Genomic DNA, 25,884 nt, shown 5'->3' on the forward strand with positions numbered 1-25,884 from the left:
GGTGAGTAGCGGAGCAGGTCCTTAATGCATCCTATTTTGTTTCTGTTTAATTTGAATTATTATCCTGCCCTAGAAAATGATGGGGCGGACATGGACTTGCCTTTGAAAACAGTATTTTTTGCACGCTTAATTTTAAACCTTTCATGCAGGTGAAAGACAACTAGCCAAATACCAGACCTTTAACTATTATGCATAAAAGGCTTTTTGGTCTGCAATGCTGAATCTTTCCTGGATTTCTGATTTTGCAGTTGCTTGTGTAATAAATTTATCCAATGTGAAACTGTCCTTTTTTCTTTTGATTTTCAGAGTTCAAAGAGGCATTTTCCCTCTTTGATAAAGATGGCGATGGCACTATCACAACAAAAGAGTTGGGAACTGTGATGCGATCTTTGGGCCAGAATCCTACTGAAGCAGAATTGCAGGACATGATTAATGAAGTTGATGCAGATGGTGAGTTCAAGTATTTGTGCTGCCTTGCATTTTTTTTTTTGAAAGCCGATTAGTCTGTTGTCTCCCACTCCATCACTGTATCACCATATGCAAAAAGTCATCCACCTTGAATACCAGAATGAATTTGCTGAGTTAATACTTGAACCATGTTAAAAGTGTAATAGGGTTTTTTGGTGAACTCTTGCTAAATAAATATGGCACTATTCTCGAAGTTGTTTTGTACTAAGTTTTTATCCAGGATTGGAGTGACTGGCTGTTGAATCTTTCCTGTTGCAGAACTCTATTCTGACATAGTTCAGTGAGGCAGTGAAAAATGACACAGTACTATAAAGACTGCAACATTCAGTCACCAGTGAGGATGAGCTTTAGAAATGAGTATCTCAAGTCTTTTAATTGCCTGTCCTCTACAGCTGAGTGCAGCATTCTGATGTTTTGGCCTTCCAGGACTCTAGTGACAATCCTTTCCCATAACAGACACATCTCTAGCTGTTTATACATCAGAAAATGTTTGAGTTGTTAAATTTATGATGTTCCAAATATGTAAGTGTGGGTTCCTGAAAGAAATATAGCAAAGTATGCCTAAATCTCTCAAGGACTTGGAGGGGATTCTAGCTGAAGTGGTAATGACTGTAATTGACTGCTTTTTCTGTGGATTAGAAGTGCAGATAAAATTGTGCCCAAAATCCATGATGAGGAACAAAATGGGATCAGGCTGAACTGTGGGGCTATCCCTTCTGATTAAGCAGCTTAACACACTTCTGCAGGCAGTTTGGTAACCACTTGGATTTAAGGAGTATGCAAGTCAACTCCTGTCTGACTTAAACTAAATAGTAACGTTAATCTGTCAAGTAAATAGAAATATCAAGTGCATTTCCTGTTGAAGTACATCTTTAAGACTGAACTTGTAGTTAGTTAAGTCTTAAGTATACACTTGTTTTGAATGGCTGAACTATTAATTACAATAGCCCATTCATTAATTGCTTGTGACTTTTTAACTAAGTTATTTTGAAGAACAAGCTTTTTTACAGTTGTGAAATTCTTGGGTTTCTTTTAAGATCAACAGTATATAATTCCTGTTGACTTAATTGCTCACCTCTAGCTATGAATGAATGATACTGATCTGTAAAATGTCTGGTCAGAGTTTGCCAGTCTTGTGTACAGCCCTAAGTTTGAATTGAGTGAGTTGTCAGTCATTGCACTGACACCTCACACTTCGAATACAGTGATGTTGCCCAAGGAGTGTTGTGGTGAGCTGTTCTAGAAACTGCTGAATTGATTCTTTTCCTGCCCTGGCTGTGACTGCCTTTTGCACTATTGCACTGAAGTTTCCAATATGCCATCTGTATACACTGAATTTTGCAATCTTTTCACCTGACTTGCAGCTTGGGAGGTTTTTGAATGTCCCACACATTCCTGTTACTGACCATTGAATGCTCCAAACAGCTGAGTATTAATGAATTTGCTTTGCAGTAAAATGGATTTCAATCTTTCTAACAAGTTTTTAAAAAAAAGAAATGGGGGGCTGGGGGAGGAGGTGGGCGTGAAGGGGGGGGAAGAAAGATGGTCAATTATGTTATCTCTAGACTATTTATCCAGAGACCCAGGTAATACTCTGGGGACCAGGGATCAAACCCCACCACAGTAGGTGGTGAATTAGAATTCAGTACAAATTCTGTAATTGAGAATGTAATGATGACCATGAAACCATTGTCAACAGTTGAAAAAGCCCACCTGGTTCACTAATGTCCTTTAGGGAAGGAAACTGCTATCCTTACTTAGTCTGGCCTACATGTGACTCCGGACCAACAGCAATGTGGTTGAGTCAGCTGCCCTCTGGGATAGACAATAAGTGCTGGCCTAGCCAGTGATGCCCTGAATTTTTAGTGTGATTAACATTTCTCAATGTTCTGATCAGGCACATCTGGGATTAGAAAACAATGTTTTGGTTCCATCTTTTTGTCAAGGCTAGGTCAAGTGTTGACAAACTCTTTGACTACATTCCCTGATTCCCATGAAGACTCTGCTTACCCATCTATCACATCCTCACTTGTCATTTATTTGTCTTAACTGTGGATTTGTTTACCTAATTGATTTGTCTCTTGGTGGCTGTCTGACTTAATGCCCTACCATCCTTCCTACCCCACTGTCACTGGCCTTGGTTCAGCAGATGTCTCCAGTGCTAACATCTCCCTAGTGTGATGCTGTGACTAACCAGATTTTCTGGCCTAACACCAGATCAACCTCTAATCAGTTCCTTTCTGTGGCACGGACACAGGAAATACAACACTTGCCCCTCAAACTCTTTATTGAACTTTACAATTTAATGTTGTGGTTTCTGCTCAGTGCAGCCTTTTGGGGGAATCTAAATATTTTTTCAGAATAAGGTATCTTCCATCTAAGAGTTAGGAGCATCGAGGGTCATACTGCTTTGGAGAGAAATCACAACACCGGGTTATAGCCCAATAGGCTTATTTGAAAACAAAAACCCAGTCCAACACCAGCACTTCCACATCATGCTCTGGAGAGAGCAGTGGAGGCTGGGTTATTGAACGTGTTCAGGACAGTGAGAATTGATTTCTGATCCACAGGGCAGCAATAAAATGGAGTTGAAGCCATTGTGGATCAGTCATAATTTTACTGAATGACAGGGCAACCTTGAGATTGTTCCCTATCCCTTGTTGCAGTAGGGAGGCCCCAACACTGATTAGAATTCCCAGTTTAAAGTGCTTCTGGCTTGCAGATTTAACATGATCTACAGCTTCTACCCTATCTAAGACTTCACCTCCTTCTCCTTCCCCTAAAAATCTATTTATATTTTTATTAGCAGTTATAAAATGTTGCTGTTTCTCCACAGGCTCTGCCTGACCTGAATTCTCAACATTTTCTACTTTTAGCCTATTTCTAACTTGGTTGAATGAGGGTGGTGTTAATGACATTGGATTCAGTTGAATCCCTGGCTAATTGACTGACTAATTGCAGACTTCTGTAACAAAGATTATTAAGAATTGTTCCTGGCTCCTAGCGGAAATGGAAGTGTAACTTCTGTAGTTGTCATGCTACCTTTTCTTGACTACTTTGTAATTGTTGCCTGCCCCTGCTTCTAATATTATCAGCACACCTCAGAAACTAAGTAGACCCTTCTGATCATTAAATGTCTTGAGTATTGGATTAAAATAGGAGAATAACCGGTACCCAAAATGCTGCTAATATTAATCCTAAGGCAAGAATTTAAACACGAAATGTAATGAATTTACCAGTTTGGTCCTGAGTCTGGTGCTTATGGGTTCTGGGTCCTGGTTCCTGCCTTGTTGGATTGCTGCTAATTGAATGGATGAAATGAGAAATAGTATGGTTTCTGCTGATACTACACAATAGATTTTCATGTCAGATTTTTCCCAGTCTGATGGAATCCAAAGCATGCCAAGATTAGATGACTTTGAGCTATTTATTTCTCATTTCATTTTACAAGGCCGTTTATAACCTCTTGAGTAATCAACATTATTTTGGGCAATTCCAAGAATCCTTAAGCTTGTGTGTATCTTAAAGATACTACCTAGTAGTGTCTATACTATTTGATATGCTTGCACCAAAATGTCTCCTTTGTTTACCCATTTAGGGTTCCAGATTGCCTGTTTCAAAATGCAAGTGAGTCAGCAACTGGCTTGATTGAAACAGCTGTAGCTTGGGCATGCATTTTGCCTAATCTGTGCACTTTTTTGTGAACTGACACCGGCCTCAATGGCCTCTTCTGGTATAACTGTTCTGATTTCTAATTGGAATTGCATTCCAGAGCTTCAATTCATCCTCCAGCCAGATGAGATTCAGTAAGGCAGTGGGCAAACAAATTCTTGTACCTTAGGAATCTGACTTGCCAATTTTGGCATCATTCCTATATCTTCCAATCCATGTGGAACACGTTTTGCATATATTGCTAGAGGTGCTACACTATTACTTCAAAGAAATCACTAATGTAATCAATAAAGGAAGCAAGGTACTGTTGACTTATGATTTGGGTAGAAACAGGACAGAAGTCTTGTGCTGCCAAAAACTAACAAAACATCAGATAGGTAGACAATTAGAGCAATATTGTTGACTCCCTGTTTCATGTTCTTTAAAGTAGAAAAGATTGTGCTGTAAGCTATTGAAATGAGAACAATGAAAGCTATTATAGAGCATAATTAACTATGTATACTGAAGTTTCTGATTAACTTGGGTGTCACTGAGCCTGCTTAGCTGGATAATTCAGTCTGATCTATTTATGGTTTAATAAGATTGAATCATTGCTCTAATTAGGCCAAACTGTATGAGGTTGCATCCTCATTTAGAAAATTGAGTTGTTAGCTTTTGAGCAGCTTTTAATTGTAGCTTTGACCAGTGTTTTTAACTCCCTACAATTACATCTCATTGTATAGTTGCACGTAAACATTGGGTAAGTTCTTAGAATCTTATTAAGTATACAAAACAAGATTGCCAAGACTGGCAATGTACTTTGCCACAGTTGATTAGCCTCTCTAGCTAATGAAGTTCAGCATTGTTTTGCTTGCTGTCTACAAGGCTGTACACAACTGATTTTAGAAGTTATGTACACCTTTTTTTAGCTTCATCAGTCAGCTTATCTTGCAGAATGATGGCAAACAGTAGCCCAGTGCCTGTACTTGCTGTTAATTTGTCTCACTTGATATTTGGTGTCATCAAAATAGAGATCCAGTTATCTTTTATTAGACAGATGTGCTTTTGGTCCTTTATCATTCATGGCTAATTTATTACTTTTAGATTAAGCCACCTTTTAAATGTTCCTTTTACTTGACCCCAATCTTATTTCAGGTAATGGAACTATTGACTTTCCTGAGTTCTTGACCATGATGGCCAGAAAAATGAAGGATACTGATAGTGAAGAGGAAATTCGTGAGGCATTCCGTGTATTTGACAAGGTGAGCACTTCATATGCTGATGATCTTCAATTATTACTTTGTACAGCCTCTGCCTCTTTAGTTGCAATGAGCTCACTACCAATTGTAGTATGTCACTTCCAATTGTAGATAGTTGGCACAAAAGCATTTGTGACTTCAAAGAAATAGGCTCTCTGACAAGACTGAATTCAATGCATATAGTGTGGCAGACCTTGCCTTGTGTATATTGAGTTGCAGCAAGAATTAATTTTTCTATTACTTTGCCTAATTGATTTCATTAGCTCTAATCCAGATTTGGTTTCTGGTTGTGCTTGTTGCAAATGGCAGCTGAAGCATTCTTCAGACAGGATCGAACTGCTTTTCTTTTAGAGAAGTGGCTTTAAATGTTAATCATCTTCCCTCTTCCCTTAATTCCTGGTTGTTTAATTCAGGAGCAGCCGAATGAAAATGTGGCAACTAATGCCTGTCCCTTGCATTTGAAGGAGACAAACGTGAGATGTTCTGCAAAGTGGCTCATGGAGCATAGATACCACAATGTTTCCTTTGCTGCTGTGGACCTCCGGGGTCTGTGCAGTAGCAGCTTCTGGAAGCATTGGTGTGCTGAGCAACAATCTGCAAGCCTCCTAGTGGTCTTGCAGCTTAAAGGGAATGTTGCTGAAATGATCAGTTTCTGCTGTATGTAAAATAGTCTCCTGCCTTGAGTATTGGACAAGATGCTTTTTGGCTTGAGCTGAAGATTAATATTTATGGCATAGAGGGAGGCTTTCTGTAAATTGAGGTGGAATTCCCTTGCCTTTTTTCTTGGGTTGCTGATCACTTATTTTAATTTTGCAACAGCGAAATTTATATTCCATTCCAGATTGTCAAGTCAATCTGGCAAGATTAAAGGTATGAACATGTAAAGGCATTCTGCCAGGACTTGAAGAAATTGTAATCTGATTGCTTCTTAATGAAGGAGCAGCTAATGCATAAATGCAAGCTGGGAGTTTGTTTATTTAGGTTGGACAACATGTGGCAACACCTTCCCTTTAAGAAGGGGTTAGTTGGCTGGTTTGTGATACATAGGAGAAGACTCCTTTGGAGTCACTATGTTTCTGCAAGATCTCTAATTTCATACTTTTCCTTCAGGACGGTAATGGTTACATCAGTGCAGCAGAGCTCCGTCACGTTATGACAAACCTAGGTGAGAAATTGACAGATGAAGAAGTAGATGAAATGATTAGAGAAGCAGATATTGATGGTGATGGCCAAGTCAACTATGAAGGTATACTTTTTTGTTCTTTTATCTAATATAAATGGGAACATCTCTAATATGATTCTTTCAAACGAGATCTAAATTACTAGTTAATCACAGGCTCTTGCTCACCACTGGTGTAAAACTGAATGTTACAGAACAGTGCTTCATGTGATTTGGGGAGGTGATGGCCTTGTGGTGTTATCACTAGACTGTTAATCCAGAGACTCAGATAACACTCTGGGGACCTGGGTTCGAATCTTGCCATGGCAGATGGTGGAATTTGAATTCAATAAAATACCTGGAATTAAGAATCTAATGACCATGAGTCCATTGTTAGGCAAAAAAACCCACCTGGTTCACGAATGTCCTTTAGGGAAGGAAACTGCCATCCTTGCCTGGTCTGGCCGATATGTGGCTCCAGACCCAGTGTGGTTGACTGTTAACTGCCCTTTGGGCAATTAGGGGTTGACAATAAATGCTGCCTAGCCAGCAAAGCACTCATTCTGTTGATGAATCAAGAAAGAAAAAATCTGATGAAGCTTTGTTTTGAAAATATACCTTAAAAGGTTGGATAAATTTCATAAATTAACCCCTCCCTCTGTTCCTTGACATGCTTGCCTTGATGTTGTAATCATGTGCAAGTAATAGCCTGAAGAATTTATCCCTCGTATAGATGTAGCTCCTTCAATCTGCTCTCGCTGCCCCTCAGTTTTGCATCCTTAAATGTGCTGAGTTACGCTTCAGTCTTTCAGTATTTTGACTATATTTTTCTAAATGTTGAAAGGTAATTCATATTGTCCAGGAAGCCTTGCCCTGTCCACAAGTACATATTGAACAATTGGGTGCAGACAGTCCCTCTGCCCTCCCCCCACTTAAGTTGGTGCTTCAGATGTATTTCTGGCCTGCTAAAATGGCTCAGGCCATTGGTTTACCAATGGGGTTAAATTTGAGAGATAGTAGGAACTGCAGATGCTGGAGAATCTGAGATAACAAGGAGTAGAGCTGGATGAACACAGCAGGCCAAGCAGCATCAGAGGAGCAGGAAGGCTGATGTTTTGGGCCTAGACCCTTCAGAAATGATTCCTTTCTGAAGAAGGGTCTAGGGTTAAATTTGAGGTCTTGTTTCTGCAAAGTACTTGTAGACAAAGGGAAATAGAGTTGTGAACTTAGAACAGAATCTTAACAGAACTGAACCTTTCTCCTTGCGAAGATCCAAATCTTCTAATCACTTTTTTTTTCCCCTTGGGCTAAACTTCATTGTTAGGATTTTATCACTGCATGTGTATTTTTTTTGGGCTCCCTGTCCTAGTTCGTTGGATACAGACCATGGTGCAATGGTATTGTAACTGTTCTGTAATCCAGAGGTCCAGGTTAGGTTCCAGGGGCTGGGTTCAATTTCTATATCTAAGTTGAGGCCATTATTAATTGTTAACCCAGTTTATTCATTAGTCTCCCTTTTTAAGGGAAGAAACTGCCATCCTTACCTGGTCTAGCCTGCATGTGATTGCAGGGGAGTTGATGGCGTAGCGGTATTATTGCTGGACTGTTTAGCTGGAGTCTCCAGCTAATGTTCTGGGGACCTGGGTCCAAATTCCACCATGGCAGAAGATGAATTTGAATTCAGTAAAAAATCTGGAATCCTAAGGATGCTGATGAATACAGTCCAAAGTGGCTCTTGGAGTCCTCAACTTTGACTCTGGACCCCATGAGCACTCGGGCATCTGGTTAAACATGAACAAAAACTTGCTGATTGCTGTGTACAGACTCCTTTTGGCTGTAAATCTGTATTCCTTCATGTTGAACATCTCCATTTAGTGGAGGGTGGCATGGGCAGGATTCCATCTAGGTGAAGATTTCAATGTCCAGCACAACGTCAGTCAGTCAGTTGAGTTCTAACTGTCAATGGACAATTAGACCTGATTCTCTCTCCATTTATCACCGTGCAATCAGAGAGATACATACTTGATCTCTTTTTCAATCTGCCTGCTGCAGGTGCATGTGTGGAAACAGTATGTCATGTTGATAACCTGCATGTTATGGTGCTGTGCCACATTTATTTGGGGTTACATCAAACAGGTCTAGCAACTCCAGATTGGGTATCCATGAGCCATCAGCAGAATCCTATTCCAAAATGAATTCCAGCCTCATGGCCTGGCCCAACTTTTATCATCAGTCTCAGTTCTATGAATGCAGGAGGGCATGCCAGGAATATCACCAAGCGTACCTAAAAATGAGATCTGAAACTGAATATACAAAACCAGACTACTTGCCAAACAGCATAAGCTGCAAGTGTTGGACAAAAAAGGTCACACTTGAACTCTGCAGTCGTGCCATATCCAGCCAAAAATTGTGGAGTACAATTGAAACCTTCATTGGAGATGGCAGCTTGTGGAATTTGCAACTTATCTGCAAGAAGTAATACTGAAGCACTTGCAAAAACAATTTGCTGGAAAACCTCAGGTCGAGCAGCATCTGAAGACCTGTTGAGCTGTTGCAGCAACTTCTGTTTTTGCTCCTGATTTATAGCATCCACAGATCTCTTCAGTTTTTACTGAAGCGCTTGCATCTATTTTTAGCCAGGTGTGCTGAATGGATAACCCATCTCGGCTTCCTTGAGAGTTTCCTGACATCAGTACCGGTGTTCGGTCAATTTAGCACATTACACTACATGTGATATCATGAATGTGTAGAGGCATTAGTTACAAAAGTTATAACCCCTCACAATATTCTGGCAACTGTCCTAAAGACTTGTGTTCCAGAACTTGCCATGCTGTGATGCTGGAGAAACTCAGCCAGTCTGGCATCATCTGTAGGGGGGGGGGGAGTCAACACTTTCAGGCCCAGTGATTTTTCAGATTCTGAAGGAGGGTGTGACTCTGATTTCTCTCCATAAATGGTGCCAGACAGGCTGTTTCTCTAGCCACTTGTTTTTGTTTGCCATGTTCTGAGCTAGCTATTTTAGTAGCTGTTTTAATACTTCACTATCAATATACTAGGAGTTACCATGTTACCAAAAGCTAAACTGGATTAGCCATTTGGCAGCTATAAAGAGCAAGTCAGCAGGTAACTCACCTGATTCAAGCCATCTCCATTATCTACAAGGAATATGTCAGCAATGTGATGGAATAGCCCCCTGTGCCACCTAGAGGAGTGCAGCTTCAACACTAGACACCATCTGGGGCAAAGCAGTCTGCTTGTTTGTCACCACATCCGCAAGCACCTAATCCTTCTACCACTAATGGTCAGCAGCAGTGTACTGTTGTGGTTGGATGGTTTGCCAAGGTGGTTTGTTTCGCAGACGTTTCATTACCTTGCCGAGTAACATCAGTGCAGTGTCCAATGCAACATCCAACCACAACACACAACCCGAGCTACAAATCTACTCGAAAACCTTAGAGCAGTGTGTACTAATTGTAAGATGCACTGCAGAAAATCGCCTAAGATCTTCAGGCAGCACCTTCCAAACCCCTGACCCCTTTGATCTAGAACGACAAGGACACAAATGATGGGAACCTAACTGGGTGGTATAGTGGCTCAGTGGTTACCACTGCTGCCTCACTCTGCCAGCAGCCTGGGTTTGATTCCACCCGTGGGTGCCTGTAGAGCTTGCATGTCCTTTCTGCTTTTGTAGTTTTCTGCTGGGCATTCTAGTCTCCTCCCACTGTCAGATGTGCAAGTTAAATGGATTGGCTGTGCCAAATGCAGGGTAACAGGATAGGAGAGGGCTGGGTCTGGGTGGGATGCTCTTCAAAGGGTTGGTGGACCAAATTGCCTCTTCCTGCACTGTAGGAATTCTGATTTGAGAAACATGCCTGCATGTTCCCCTCCACCTGATTAGGGATATCACTATTCCTTCAATGTCAGCCAAACTCCTTGAATTCCCTCCTTAATGGCATTGTTAATCTACCTACAGCAAATGAACTCCAGGCAGCTCACCACCACCTTGAACAATTAGGGACCGGAAAGTGCTGGCCAGTCCTACATTTGAAATAATCGAGGAAAAACTGGCTTCTACCCAACAATGTGGAAAATTGGCCACGTGTCCTGTATACAATATAAATACAACCTGGTTACTGCAGCACCAGTCTACTCTCCATAAGTGAAGTGGAAGATGTTGTCAACAGTGCTATTAAGCATCCCCTGCTTGCTGGCACCAGTTAAGGTTTTGCCAGTGCCACTCATTTATTCATCTCATCACAGCCTTGCTTCAAATATGGATTAGAGTGGAATTCCAGAAGTTAATGGATTCATGCAGCATGGAAAAGCCCCTCTTGGCCTGTTGAGTCTGTACCAACATAACCATTAAGAGTGTGCTAACCTCACTTTCCTGCGTTTGTCCTATCCTTGTGTTATCTTATTTGAAGTATTAATCCAAATATTTCCCTTCCTTTATTTTCCTTACTCTGCTTGGCACCTAAGGAGGTGCCATATGGGGTGACACTAACTGTTTCACTGTACTGTACTTGAGTACACGTGACAATAAAGTAAATTCTATTTTTTCCAAAGTTGAGGCTTCCAGCCTCTCCTTCCTTTCCAGACACTGCAATCTAGATTCCCACTGCCTGAGTTGAGCTTTTTTCCTAAATCCCCTCTGAATATCCTTCCCCTGTGGTGAGACCGGCATTAAAAATTTCAGACCCCTTGCAATTTCCAGCCTCGCCTCCCACAACAGTCCGGGATGCAATTCATGCAGACCAGGGAATTTGTCAGTTTAAGCCCAACAGAACCTCCAATACTTCCATATTTCCTATGTCAAATTGGAGTTCCTCATCCCTTTTCCTGAATTGCATGGCAATGTTCTTTCCAGAGTGAAGACTAAACAGAAATATTCATTAAATATACTGTGACTTCACATGGGTTTCCCCTTTGGTCCCTAATGGACCCTACTCCTCCTTCCCTGGTTAGTCTGTTCTCTTTAAGATATTTATAACATATATCTCTAGATTCATATCTATACATCATAGAATCCTACCTTCTGGAAGCAGGCCATACAGCCCATCGAGTGAATACTGACCCTCTGAAAAGCATCCCACCCAGACCCACCCCCTATCCTATTCTTGAATGTTTCCCACCCTGGACACTATATGTGCAATTTAGCATAGCTGATCCACCTAACCTGCACATGTTTTGGACTGTGGGAGCAAACTGTAGCATCTGGAGGAAGCCCATGCAGACACTGAGAATGTGCAAACTCCACACAGTCATCCAAGGCTGGAATTGAACCTGGGTTCATGGCTGTGAGGCAGCAGTGCTAACTGCTTAGCCACTGTGCTGCCCTTCCTAATTCTGTTCATAAGTACTCTTGCATGCCCCTCTGCTGCCTCCCCATTTTTCTAACTAACTGCTTTGTTCCTTCCTGTATTTCTCTAGGTCTGCAGCTGAATTACTCCTTTAGATCTTTATGCTAAAAGATGAACTCGTCTTTGTCCAGTCCTGAATTGTCCTAGACATCTAGGGCTGTCTGAACTTATTCCTCCAAATTTTCTTTCTAAAGGGTACATGTTGGATTTGTACTCTTCCCCAGCTCCTTTTTTGAATGCCCCCTACCACTGTAGACTTGCCTGTAAGGTGTTTGCAGTCTGTGGCCAGATCCTGCTTGATTTTAATGATGTGCCAGGCTGTCTTTTGCAGATCTTTTTCGTTGTCTGGGACAAACTTGTGCCATACCCTGTTATGGTCGCTATTGCCTAGACGCTGATGCTGATGCTGCACCCCCGCCCCCTTTGCCTGGCTTCTTTCCACAGAACCAGATCCAGCACTCTGCTGTCCCTTGTTGGGCCTTGTACTTGTACAAAAAAAAACTCCCCTGGATATGCTTCAAGAAATCCATCCCTCTAATCCCTTAACCCCAACTATCCCAATTTGTTGGGAAAGGTGAAATACCCTTGTGTAAATACCTGAGTATTTCTCTTGTATACCTCTGAACTGTCCACATATTCACTGCTGACTCTGGGGGCCTATAATACACTCAGTAAAGGAACTTGCCCCCTTAACATTCGTAAGTTCTATCCACAAAGTCTTGTTTGAGAACCCTTCCATGATATCGTACTGTGGTAATTGAAACCATAATACTGTTGCATCACTACCTTTTTACACTTTCTTCTGTCATGCCTTAAGAACCTATACCCTGGAATGTTGAGGTGCCAGTCCAGCCCTTCCCTCAAACTTGTTTCTATCACTTTCATGTGTACTCCTAACATTAAAGACCATCCAGCCTTGCCTTACTGTCCTGACATTCAACATAGCTGAACTTGGACTTCCTTTGCTGTAGCATGATGACTCTTTCATAGATATTGTTCCCTCCGCTGCCAGACTAGTTTAAACTCCTAACAGCACTACCAAAGTTAGCTGCCCAGACATTGGTCCCAATGTGGTTCACTTGCAATGGTCCTGTTTTTGTATATGTCCCACCTTCCCCCAAAATGGTCCCAGTGACTCATGAATCTAAGACCCAACTTACGCCAACTTTTGAGCCATCTGTCTTATTCTCGTATTTCTAAGCACTAGCATGTGGCACTGGGAGTAACCCAGAAATTACTACAATTGAGGTCCTGCTTTTGAATCTACTATCTAGCTCTCTGAATTCTTGATGTCAGACCTCATTCCTCACTTTGTTCATATCATTGGTACCAACATATACCAAGACCTCTAACTCATCACCCACCCCTTTCTAGATGCCCTGCAGCTGTTCAGTGACATTCCTGATCCTGGCACCAGGGATGCAACCATCCTGGAGTCACTGCTGGAACACCTATCTGCTCCCTTCACTATAGAATCCCCTATCACTGTTCTTCCTTTCTTTCCCTGCCCTGTACAGTCAAGCAGCTTGTGGTGCCAGAAGCTTGCCTCTGACTGTGTATTCCTGAGATAGCACCCTCATCTGTTTCCAAAATGGAATACTGATAAGTAAGTGGGACCCCAGGGAACTCCTGCATTACCTGTCTGTTCTTTCTGGACTGTCTAGTCACCCATTCCCTCCTTTCCTGAAGTCCCTTTAGCTGTGGTGTGACCATCTTTCTGAACGTGCTATCTGTGTGACTCTCAGCCTTGTGGATGCCTCAGTTTCTCCAACTGCTGCATGGGGCCATCTAGGATGCTGGCGATGTCATGTACAGATCCCCAGACAAGTTGCATGTTCTGCTTAATTGGCCTCCTGAAATCTTTCAATTTACAATTAACACCTTAGACTAGAATTTAGTCTTATTTTGTCAAACTTCATACTCTCTAACAAAGGTTAAGTAAGTCCCCACTACTGTAAAACTATAGGATGAGAAAGGGATGACCAGTACACACCAATCCAGAGCCTTTCTCACCTTTTTTGAAGTTGACATCAACAGGAGCTGCACTAAAGATTCTTGAGGGGTTCCTGTAGCTTACCAGTTAGTGCCCCCACCCCCCCAACAATCTCCAAGTTGTTGCTGCTAAGTGCCCTGGAAAAACTAGGCCTGCATTGCCACAGCTAAAATTATAGGCTTACTGATTACTGTCCTTGCCTCCTGGCAGCTGCTGCAGCATCTCCCAGCTGCTGCTGCTGCTGCAAGCTAAGTGCCCTGTTAGGAGGCAAGGGGGACTGCCCTGACATTTAAGTCTGCTTCAGTGGAATTGGAGTCCAAACAAAGCTGAAGTCAGTGATAATTGAGGAAAACCCTTGAGTCATCCTCTTCAGAGGAAGATGGTTGTGATTATTGGTGAGTCATCCCAGTCCAGAGCATCATTCTAGGAGTTCCTTGATAGTATCCTAGGTCTCAACATTTTTGGTGCTTCAACAATGACTTTCCCTCAAGGTCAGAAGTGGAATATTCACTGGGGACTAGTGTTCACTGCCATTGGTTCAGATACTAAAGCAGTCCTTGGTCTAAAGTCTAGATCTCACTAGAAATAAATCCAGGTTTGGGCTGATAATTGCCAAGTAATGCCTGTTACCTGAGAGTCAGACAATGATCTTCAAAAGAGAATTTAGTCACATCCCTAACATTCAGTGGCATTACTGTCACTGAATCATCACTACCCCCATCCTGCGCATTACCACTGAACTGGATTAGCCATCTAAATTGTGGCAACAGAGCCTAGGAATCCTGTAGTGAGTAACTTGAGCATGGTTTGTGGAGTTAGGAACCATCTTCAGCACAAGTCTGGAGCGTGATAGACTACTCCCCATTTGCCTGGATAGGTGTAGTTCCAACAGCACCATCCAGGATAAAATACCACATCCACACACTCCACTACTGGCACTCCATAATGCTCTGCAGAAATGTCTTCCACTGCACTTTCCAAACCTACAACCACTATATCTAGAAGAAAAAGGGTAGTAGGTACATAGAACACTATCCACTACAGCCTTCCCTACAAGTTATTCATTCTGACCTGGAAATATATTGCTGTTTCTTTTACTGTCACTGAGTCAGCAATCCTGAAAACTCCTTTGAACAGCATTGTTGGTGTGTGTACAACAAATGGTTCAAGAAGGCAGCTTGCCACTGTCTCATGGGTATCTGATGCTGGCTCAGCCAGTTCTGCTCCATCTTGTGAATGGGTTAAGAAAAATTGAGCAACTTATTTTGAAAGCTTCCAGTAGGCCAGCTACATGGATAACAAAGGTTGCAAGTGCACTTTCAGATGGGAGCTGGTTGTTCTCACCAGAGACATTGCATGGTCGTTGTTTGTTCTTGGCACTGGGAGTTGCACTTTTAAATCAGCCGGAGTCCTGGCTCCTGATCTTAAATGATCAAGTAGCCAATATACACCTGATAAGATTGGGCTGATTTGGTTTAGGGATCTTATGTGGCCCTGTACACACTCTTGGGATTTGGTCCCAAGTCCTCATCAGTTCCGAGGAAGGGTCACTGGACCCAAAACGTCAACTTTTCCTTTGCAGATGCTGCCAGACCTGCTGAGCGTTTCCAGCAACTTTGTTTTTGTTCCTGATTTACAGCATCTGCAGGTTTTTATATTTTTATTAAGTAAGCTTGATTACCTGACTTCAAATTGAAGGGCTTGTTCTTATCAAAATTGATTGTGAAAATGCTTCTCCCATTGTTTGAGGAAAAAGATCATTTTTCAGATCCCTTTGGTATACATGATCTCTTCCTCTTTCTTGATGTGGTCGTAGATGGTTTGCATGGCCTTGATAGCTTCAGTTTGATTAAATATATTTTTTTCATTGTTTTGGTTGTTAAAAGCTGCTTCCAACAACTTTTTTCCCTAATGTAGCCAGGAGTTTCTCATTTCCCCTTTCCAAACTGTTTATTGTGATCACTAAAATTGAGTCTCTAGTTTACTGGAGCTCCATTATACAGACTTTAAATCGGGGATCTCTACACGTAATGGAATTATTTGCGTCACCTTTTCTGTTCACTTTGTTAAACCTGCAAGCTGAAAACAAAGCTTCATGTTGACAGTCTTTTAGGATGTTTCTGCCATTTGCTCCCTATTTTGCCAAGTTGTTAGTCATACAGCATGGAAACAGACCCTTTGGCCCAACTCATCCATGCCAACCAGGTTTCCTAAACTGAACTGGTCCCATTTGCCTTTGTTCGTCCATATCCCTCTAAACCTTTCCTATCAGTGTACCTGTGCAAATGTCTTAAATGTTGTAGTTGTAACTGTACCCGCCTCTACCTCTACCACTACCAGTTCATTCAGCAGCTGTTCCAGATATGTACCCCACTGTTTGTGGAAAAGGTTGCCTATTATTTTCCTCTTAAAATCTTTCTCCTCACCTGAAACCTGTGCTCTCTGAATTTTGGGTTCCCCTTCTCTAGGGAAAAGATGGTGTATGACCGTATAAACCTCTAAGGTCACCCTCACCTCCTATGCTGCAGGGGAAAAAGTCCAGCCTTTCCTTAACACCAACCTTCCAGTCCCAATAAAACCTTGCAAATAGTTCTTGCACCTGTTTCCAGGTTAACATAACGGCAGCATGGTGCCTCAGTGGTTAGCACTGTTGCCTCACAGCACCAGGGTCCCAGGTTCGATTCCAGTCTCAGATGACTGTGCAAACTCCACACAGACATTCTCCCTGTGTCTGAGGGTTTCCTCCCACAATCCAAAGATGTGCAGGCTAGGTGGATTGGCCATGCTAAATTGCCCATAGTGTTCAGGGATGTGTAGATTAGGTGGGTTATAGGAGCATGGGTCTGAGTGGGATGCTCAAAGGGTCGGTGTGGACTTGTTGCGCTGAAGGGCATGTTTCCACACTAGGGATTCTATGATTATTCTTATGGCTAGGGCCCACAATTATACACAACTCCAAATGTGGCCTTATTCATGTCTTTTACAGCTGTAACATGACACCCCCAACTCCTGTACTCTATGCTCTGACCAATGAAGGCAAGCATGCCAAAAATCTTCACCTTGTGGCTTTCAATGAACTATGTGCTGCGTCCTTAAGTCTGTTTGACAATAGTCCCCAGGTCCTTAACAATTAACAAAGTCCTGCCCTAGGTGAAAGACTTTGCATTTATCTGCATTAAACACCATCTGCCACTCAGCAAGATCCTGTTGTACTCTTCGATAATCTTTCACTATCCATTATGCCACCAATTTGTCATCTGTAAACTTGCTAATCATGCCTTTGTTCTCATACAAATTGTTTATATAAATCAACAATAGATCCAGCATGATCCTTGTGGTACACCAGTAGTCACAGGCCTCCAGCCTGAACAACATCCCTCCAAGACCCCTCTGTTGCCTGTCAAGCCAATTTTGTATCCAGTTGGCTAGCTGTCTTTTGATCCCATGTGATCTAATGTTACTAACCAGTCTACCATGCAGAGCCTTGTCAAAGGCCTTGATGAAGGGTCTAGGCCCGAAACGTCAGCCTCTCTGCTCCTATGATGCTGCTTGGCCTGCTGTGTTCATCCAGCCCTGCACCTTGTTGTCTTGAAGTCTATGTAGACTGCTTCTACTGCTCTGCCTTCAAGTTGTAGGTTTGGTCTTTTTGGATTTTACAGTTAAACTTCCATTCAACTTGTATCTTGCACATTGCTCCTTTCACTTCACAAATAATTATCCCTTGAATCATTCTGAAATTATTCCTCAAATAACTTGATACTGTACCCATCTGAGATCTCTTGCCCTATGTCTTGCATCCTGACACTGAAATGTAAGAAAGTACTAAAAATGCATGTTTCAGTTCTGCATTGATAAACCTACAGCCAGTGGGTGAGTTACCTAGAACTTACTGTAAACAGTTAATTTAGTGCAGGACTTCAGTTTTTTTTCTAGTGGTGAGCATGTAAAACATCTGCAACTTGATGCAAGTCTGTCAATTTGTATAGGGTCCACCATGACCCCTGAGATGTTTTTAAGTTCAGTAATACTACATTAGATAGAAAGTTTAATCACTGTTATATGTAGGGCATGTGTCAGTCAGCTGTTCTGTTTTGTTGACTTGAGGAATGTTTAGGTGGGTATTGCTTCTAAGGGTGCTGTTACCTGAGTGGGCTGATAGTCATGTAAAAGTTCCAGTGAAGGTGGCACCTGCCTCAAATATTAGACTTTAAGGCAAACTTCTATGGGTTGCTGAAATTCAGTATGGGACTAATTTGGGAGTTCAGAACAAGTTCATCACATGAAACTTTAAATTTAGGTGAATTAAGTATTTGATTTTCTTATTGCTGTCTAGCCTTCTCATCCATCAACCTTTTTGAAACTCCAGATGTAATATTTGGTTGGTCAAGTTATGCACAAATGCTTGTAGATAGTTTTTGGCAGAACTAAAATGTTGCAGTTGGCTTAATTTTTTTGCCCTGATACTCCAGGTAATTGCTTAAATTTTGAATGAAGACTGCTAGAAAATGTCACCCTATTGCTGCCTCACTTTTTAACCAGCATTGTTTAAATTCAAATCTTTTGGCTTTGGAAGTAAACTGCTCAAAAGTAGGTGATTTAATTCGTGTTCATGTGTATGTAGCTCTTGTTCACAGTAGATCTCCATGTTGAATGGCTGCCTTTGCTGTATTGAATATGGATTAAAATGAGACAAGTCTTGCTGCTCTGGCTTGTCATTGTCTTCAAAAGCAGCCGTCTTGCCTGGCTGTTGGTGAGGAGGCAAATCTGAACTGATCTGTTGAACGAATATTGTTCTAAAGTAAACTTCATTTAAAATTCTCAATCTTTTGCTTTTGTCCACAGAATTCGTACAGATGATGACTGCAAAATGAAGAATTTTACCTTTTTCCCCCTTCCTAGAAAAAGTTGAAATCTTTTACTTACCTCTTGCAAAATGTTCATTTATTCATTCTGTTTCTGTATAGCAAAAGTTACTGAATGTCAAAAGAAAAAAAAAACCTGTCCACAAACTCTGCATGTAAATGATCAGTGGTCCTGTCCCCAAAGATCTTCAAGCCATGCATCAGTAAAACTTGTACTACCTTAAAAACAAAGGCAATTGGACTCTATGAAGTTCCATGCTGAAACACTGTTTGGGCTGGCCAGTTTTTCATGCATGCAGCTTGACAGTTGAGCACAGCCTGGCTCTGTTAATTCCACTTTATGTTCTTTGTGGGAATAGTTTAGTTTTTCCAGTTTATACATTGTACCAGGATTGTTCCTGAAAAGTTGGTTAAATTTTGAGTACTGAGGCAAGAAAAAAACAGAAGGTTTGTAATTGTATGACAGTCCCTAGAGTGGAATTGTTTTCATACTTAATGTGTGCTCATAAAACAATTACCAGGATTGAAGATCTTGAATTTTTAAAATTAAAACGATGGCATGCCTGTATAAAACTTGGTTAACGTGTCTGCATTGCACTATAGTGAAACGGATGTCAGGCAATTTACCGTTCACTGACTTTTTAAAAGTTACCTATGATAAGGGAGTGTCTCAGACTCTCGTGTTTATCTTCTGTTCTGTACCATAAACTTGGAGCCGTCAGAGTATATATCTACATAGGACTTCAGCACAATGACGACATGGCTGTTCAGCAAATTACAATTATGTCCATTCCAAGTTGTAAATGCTAGTCTTTTTTTCCAATAAAAGACCATTAACTTAAGTCTCTTGGGTGCCAAATTATTTAATCCACTTTTTCAGTTACACTCAACCTATCAGTTACCTAAAATTATTTTCTGGTTGGTTTTTCATATCAGCCAATGATCGCTGTGCTTCAGCTTATGTAAGACCATAACACTACAAGTGGGTGTTTGCAAGAAATTTTTAAATGGGCCTGTTTGAATGGTTTCTGTTAACAGTAAAAGTTGAATGCACCAAATTCACACTTGGATCACTTTAACATGGTGTGTATTTAACTTGGTATATCCTGATTATTTAATTGCAGTTAATTAATTTGCTTTTTAAACTTGTCTTTCATGTTAACCTGTTGTTGCAATCTATACAATTTCATATCAAATCAATTACTGAACTTTTTAAAGGTTCTCAAATCAGTATTCCTGCTGTACATTGCATTTATATGTTTAACATCTGAAGTAATTAGATATTCAACTACATGTTGGCCCTGGAGAGTTTTTTTGTTGGTTAACTTTGCATTTATTTGCAATGCATCTTGCTTTGCCTCCCCAGTCTCAACTGGGGCTGATTTGTTGTCCAGAATAGTTTGAACTGGGAGGTGTTTATGCAAGTAGGCAGCATATGATCATACAACCATGATGCATCCATATGCACCAAAGACTGACCCACCCCACTCCTGCTATATTTGGATCTTCTGAAGCCTAATTCTGTTGCTCTTGACTTCCCTTCAACCTGGCCAGGCTTGGAGAAATGAAGGCTACTGCCTGATGGGAGCATGATCCAAACCCAAGAACTTTCCACGGCTTAAGTGCTGAATGTTTTCATGCACAAACTTGGATTTGGGAGGAGTGTTCCTAGTTGCATAGAAGCTGAAGATCTGAATGGACTGATAATCTAATAAGAATCTTTTGGGAATTGATGAGGGTCTATATTACCAGTAGCTTATGCTGATACGTTGCAATTTATTTTGATGCTGTGTTCAGATGTGGGAGATGGATGCCAATTTCTCGTGCATCAGATAAGCAAGTTTAACTTGATAATGTTACTGTGTTGTAAGTATCAAAAATAAACTTAATGCTTTATGTATTAAAGTTGTAGCAAAAGCTACTAATAAATGGAATCAATAGTGCTATTTGTGAATAGCATTGTGCATTTGTCACTTAAAACTGGGTGTTACCTTAAATCTAAACTTTCAACTAATTGCAACATTATTAATTTTAAGGGGACACCTTCACACTTGAAGTCATTGCGTTGGGTTCTGCAGTTTATTGGTTCCATGAATTGGAAACTTGCACCCTTGATCACGTAATTAGAACTGTAAGTTCAGTTGAACTACTGTCAAATATTTTCAAGGCTTTCAGATACAAATGTGTAGTTTTTTTTTTTTTGCAGCTTGCCTCTGTTTTTTCTGTTTTACTAGTAATGTTTGCATTACTCTACTCCAGTTTCCCCATCTGACATGTATTCTTGGAATCTTTCCTCCATTTTAGCAGACCTTGAGGTGAATTGGTCACTGACATGATAAAACATAATTGGGGCATTATTCCTTGCTCCATTCCCAGGATGTAAATATGAAAATTGAGGTCCTTTCAAGTTAGGTTTCAAGGGACATTGTTCCCTATATTGTGGGAGGGGGGGATTTGGGCATAGTACTCATTAAACAATGGGAACTTGTGAAAAGTATAGTTGCCACACAAGTTCTTGTGGGTTGAGTGGAGGTCTGCAAGTTGTCACTGGTCACTTTGGCCCAGTTAGTAAAGATAATGGAGTTACCCAAATAGTTCAACTCCCTGCTCTTTCCCCGTCTGTTCATCTACTTTGAAGTTATGAATCTTTCTGCCATGTCACTTGGAATTTCAGATGGCACATCTTATGATTTTAGTAATGCAAAATGTCTATGGTACTCTTGAAGACTAGTATTCTATTTCTTTTTAACTGCTGTTTAGGTTGCCTTCAAAAATTTTCATAAATGTGCATACCTTACATCCTCCCCTGTACCATATTCAACCGCAGGGAAGTGCAGTTCAATGAAGTGCACTATGAAAAGTCAGCAGTCACAATCGATATTGCTGGTTAGCCCATCCCAATTGACATTGCCCTTGGAGCTGGTTTGTTGTCCTTTTGAACTGCTGCAGTTCCTATACCTGCACCCCTTGCTGTTCAGGACGGTAATACTGATTGTGTCAGTGATTTTGGAACAATGGTGGTAGTTCCAAATGAGGATGGTGTTTTTTTTTTTTTTTGGAGGACAATATGCAGATGGGGTTTCTATTGCATCTGTCACCTATCTTTTGTAGGTGGTTGCATGTTAAGGTGATTGTGGAACCCTGGGTTGTTGCAATACATCTTGTAGCTGCAGGGGGTCAGTTAGCTCAGTTGGCTAGATTGATAGCATGCAATGCTGTCAGTGTGGGTTCAATTCCTGAACCAGATGAGGTTACCACACAGACCTGTTCATTTACAATCTTACCTGAGCTGTGACGCTTTTAGGTTAAACCACCAATAGTCTGAGAGCAGTCCTTTAGGATTATGGCAACTTGTAGCTGGTGCATCCACTTTACTGACAGGTGAATGTTGGTGTTGGAGGGGACTGTCAGTAAAGCAGGCTGTTCCATCAAGGTGTCGAGCTGCTTGTGGTGTTGGAGCTGCACTCATCTTAGCAAAGAAGAGTGCCTGTGCCTTGTAGATGGTGCACCTGCATTAAGGAGGCAGGTGAAAGATTACCTCCATTCCCAACCTGACTTGATCATTTAACCACATTTATTGGCTGGTCTAAATTGGTTTCTCAATGATAATCCCTTGGATGCTGATCCTGAGGGATTTGGCATTCATTCTTGTTGCAGGGTATTTTGATGTCACTAAGGCCAACATTTGCAATTGTTACTTGCCATTTTAAACATGATGGCAAACCAAATCTTTTAATAGGACCTTTTTAGGAGGATGTTATAGGAGGTGGGTGCTATACAAATATGGCATTCCAGTGGATCTGACTTATACTCTGGATAGCAGTCTCAAATTTCCATTCGTATGGTATTAGTCTTTCTTTTTAAATACTTGTCCAATAGCTGCTTGATCTTTAATCGCTAGACAAGCAGTAAATGGTTTTCAGAAATCCTCTTGACTGCAGTTTAAGATATTCAACTTGCATTGAAAATCATGATGTTTTCTTCTTTGTTTTGTGTTGTCAAAGAACAATTCATTAAGTTTGTACAGATTAACCATTGTGAAACAGCAAAAATTTTGCCATACATGGGATAATTGGTACTGTGATAAGCTTGGCTTTTGTCCAAAGCCTTGCTGGTTAATCGCAATTTCTGGGGGAGGAGCAAGTCTGAAGAGCAAAAAAAGCAGAGACCTCTTGCAGCTGCTCTGGTCTGAGCAGGGTAAACAACTGCGTATCTCCTAAATGATCACTGAATTGTTAATAATTAGAATAAGTAGTTCCATCTGTGGTCAGGTAGGAAAAAAACAAAATGGAGCAAGAAATCTAATTTTATGACCTTTTATGTATGTGTACAGAGCATGTTTTAAGTACTTGATTCATTAGATCACTACAACTAACAGCTCACGAGTTCAATGATTCTGCACCTGCTGCCTTTTGTGGAAGGGCATTCCAAAGACGACTCCATCTGAAGAAAGTGGTTTCCTCATCTGTTAAAATGGGAGCCCTTCTCTTTCTCCAAGAGGTAACATCCTTTCAATATCCACTCAGGATATTGAATGTTTCAATTAAGTAACCTTTTCTAAACTCCAGAGTATAAAAGGCCTAGCCTTTCCTCTGTAAGGGAGTATGCTAATTTCAGGTATTAGTCTAGCAAGCCTTCTCCGAACTACTTCCAATGCGTTACCATCCTTCAGCGAGTAATGACAAGTATTGAAGATAACCTTTCAATTCTTGTAGTAAAGCAATTCAATTCCTTTTCCTGATATTTCATACTAGTCTTTTGTGATTCATGCACTAGAGCACCCAGTTCTCTCAGCATGAGCTGTGTGACCTTTCACCATGTTTTCTTCTGCCAAAATGGACAATTTTGCAGTTTCCCACAATACTCTGATCTGCCAGATTATTGCCCAGTTATCTGTTTTGATCCTGTTGTAGCTTTCTCATGACCTCCCCAACTACTTTGCTGATGGCAGAAATAGGTAGCAAATTTGACAACCAAACTTAGAGCTGAGGCCTAACCCTTCACACACCACTTGTACCACCCTGCCAAGCTCAAAGAACTCTTCCTCCTCTCTGCTTTCAATCTTCCATCCATTGCCAATATATTGTCCTCTACACCATGAGCTTTTACTTGGATAACCTTTCAAGGCACCTTTTATCAATGCATTCTGCAAGTTTAAATACCATACATCTAGTAGTTTGACCTTGGGCTGTAGATAAGCGGTAAAGAACTTCAATAAATGAGATTTTGCTTTAGAGCCTGATTCCCATCCTTTGATTCAGTTAAAGTTATTAAACGGAGTCCTAAATGTTGCAAGGTTTTCAAGTAGGATGTTGTTCTAGGGAGCCTCAGTGCAAGCTCAAAGAACAGTGTAGCAGGCCTGCAATAGTTTGGTTGGGAAACACGATGCTCTGTTGAAGTGGCAGGCAACTGGAAGCTTGGTCTTTATTTTTTGCAGAACGTAGGTGTTCTGCAAAGTCTGTCTCATCCTCTCAATATTGAGGAGACCACATTGTGAGCGGTGAATATAGATGTCCAGGATGAAAAAAGTACAAGTAAATTGCTGCTTGACCTGGAAGGTATGTTTTGGGCCTTGGATGGTGAGGAGATAAAAACACAGTGATTACATAGGAAGGCTCTGGGGGTGTGAGGTAATGTTGGGAATGGAGGAAGAGTGGACCAGAGTGCACTGGAGGGCATGGTCCCTGGGAAATGCTGACAAGAGGGAAGGGGGGGAATGTTTGGTCATGACATCCTGTTGGAAATGAAGGAAATAGTGGTATACAAATCTTTTCCATATGGTGTGGCATTGTTATTGGTGTTCTGCAGGGTTCTTAACTGAAGCTGAATGTGTTCTTCCTGAGAAAGGAAGAAAATAGTTTAGATCTTTTTTAAAAGTTACCTCCAAGTAATGACTTTAGTGGTTAGTTCCAGACCACAAGTGTTTGGGTTGCTTGAAGCTGAAAAGTTTTAAGCTCACAGTTAAATTAAGCTTACACAATGACTGAACAGACTCTTGTGTGAATACTGTAAAGGGATGTTTTTGGAACTGTTCTGAAATATTTAACAAAAAATTTAAGTTTGCGGATGATCTGATTGCACCTTCCCTTTTCCAAACTTTTACCCTAAACATAAGGTCTATCTAGCCTCCACCCCTACCTTATACTATCATCCATATGCCTATCTACTAGCCACTTAGTCTGCCTCATTAGGGGCATTTCCTCTACCCCCTCCAGCAATGCATTCTATGCCCCTACCACTGAGTAAAGAACCTACCTCTGACGTCTCCCCTATATCTACCTTCACTCACTATAGAAACCTGTAAAATTCCAACAGGTCTAGATGGGTTACATGACTCCGTCATTGGCTAAATGCAGGAAGAGAACCAGGAGTCATACCCTAAGAATAAGGCGTAGCCTATTTAGGACTGAGATGTGATGTTTCTTCACTGGGTGATCCTGTGGAATTCTCTGCTACAGAAAACATTTGAGGCCAAAAAATTGAATGTTTTCAAGAATGAATTAAATGACATTCTCAGGGCGAAAGGGATCAAAGGGTGTGGGTAGAAAGTAGGATGATCATCTATAATCATTGAATGATGAAGCAGGTTTGAACAGCTGAATGGCATACCCCCATTTTGTAAATTTCAATTAGTGATGCAAGAAAGGACAGAAGAGGTTGAGGGTTTGGAGTGAGCTTGTCCAGACAATCCACTAGAACATAGAATTAAACAAATTCATGTTTCAACGTTTAGACCAATTATCACATGGACAGCTGGCTTATCTCTGATCTCATTTCTGGTAATCTAATCTAAAGCTTGCTAATGTTTCAGGATCAGCTTTATCAGATTTTATTACCTAATGTTCAAATCCGTTTGCAGAGTCACTTAAAATTGTGACTACATTTACAGATGAAAAAATCAGACTGATTATGCCAAAATAATATAGGACTGGTATTTTCAAGGGCACTCAGTGGGCAGAGGGCCCTGCTGCTATACATTATGGACTGGTTATTGCATTGCGGGGCTTGTTACAGCTGAAACATCAGAAGCGGGGGGTGGAGGGGGAAGAAAGGGGAAGAGAAATTGATTTAATGGTTGATGAAATGTCCCAATTTTTTTTTTTTTTAGACAGTTCTGTCAGCAAAGAGCAGA

The 25,884-nt window shown here is 41.1% G+C and overlaps 1 protein-coding gene across 1 annotated transcript; it reads left to right on the forward strand.

The window, feature by feature from the left end:
- LOC109919921 (calmodulin-1-like) lies at nt 1–19,594 on the forward strand. Its single transcript, XM_048621466.1, has 4 exons — nt 1–450; nt 5,275–5,381; nt 6,489–6,624; nt 18,733–19,594. Exons 1-4 carry the CDS (start codon nt 381–383, stop codon nt 18,759–18,761), a joined length of 342 nt encoding a protein of 113 aa, XP_048477423.1. The 5' UTR covers nt 1–380; the 3' UTR covers nt 18,762–19,594.
- The last annotated feature ends 6,290 nt before the right edge of the window (nt 19,595–25,884 follow it).

The sequence above is a fragment of the Rhincodon typus genome, unplaced genomic scaffold (genome assembly GCF_021869965.1).
Source record: "Rhincodon typus isolate 14 unplaced genomic scaffold, sRhiTyp1.1 hic_rhity00000687, whole genome shotgun sequence".
Classification (NCBI taxonomy): Eukaryota; Metazoa; Chordata; class Chondrichthyes; order Orectolobiformes; family Rhincodontidae; genus Rhincodon; species Rhincodon typus.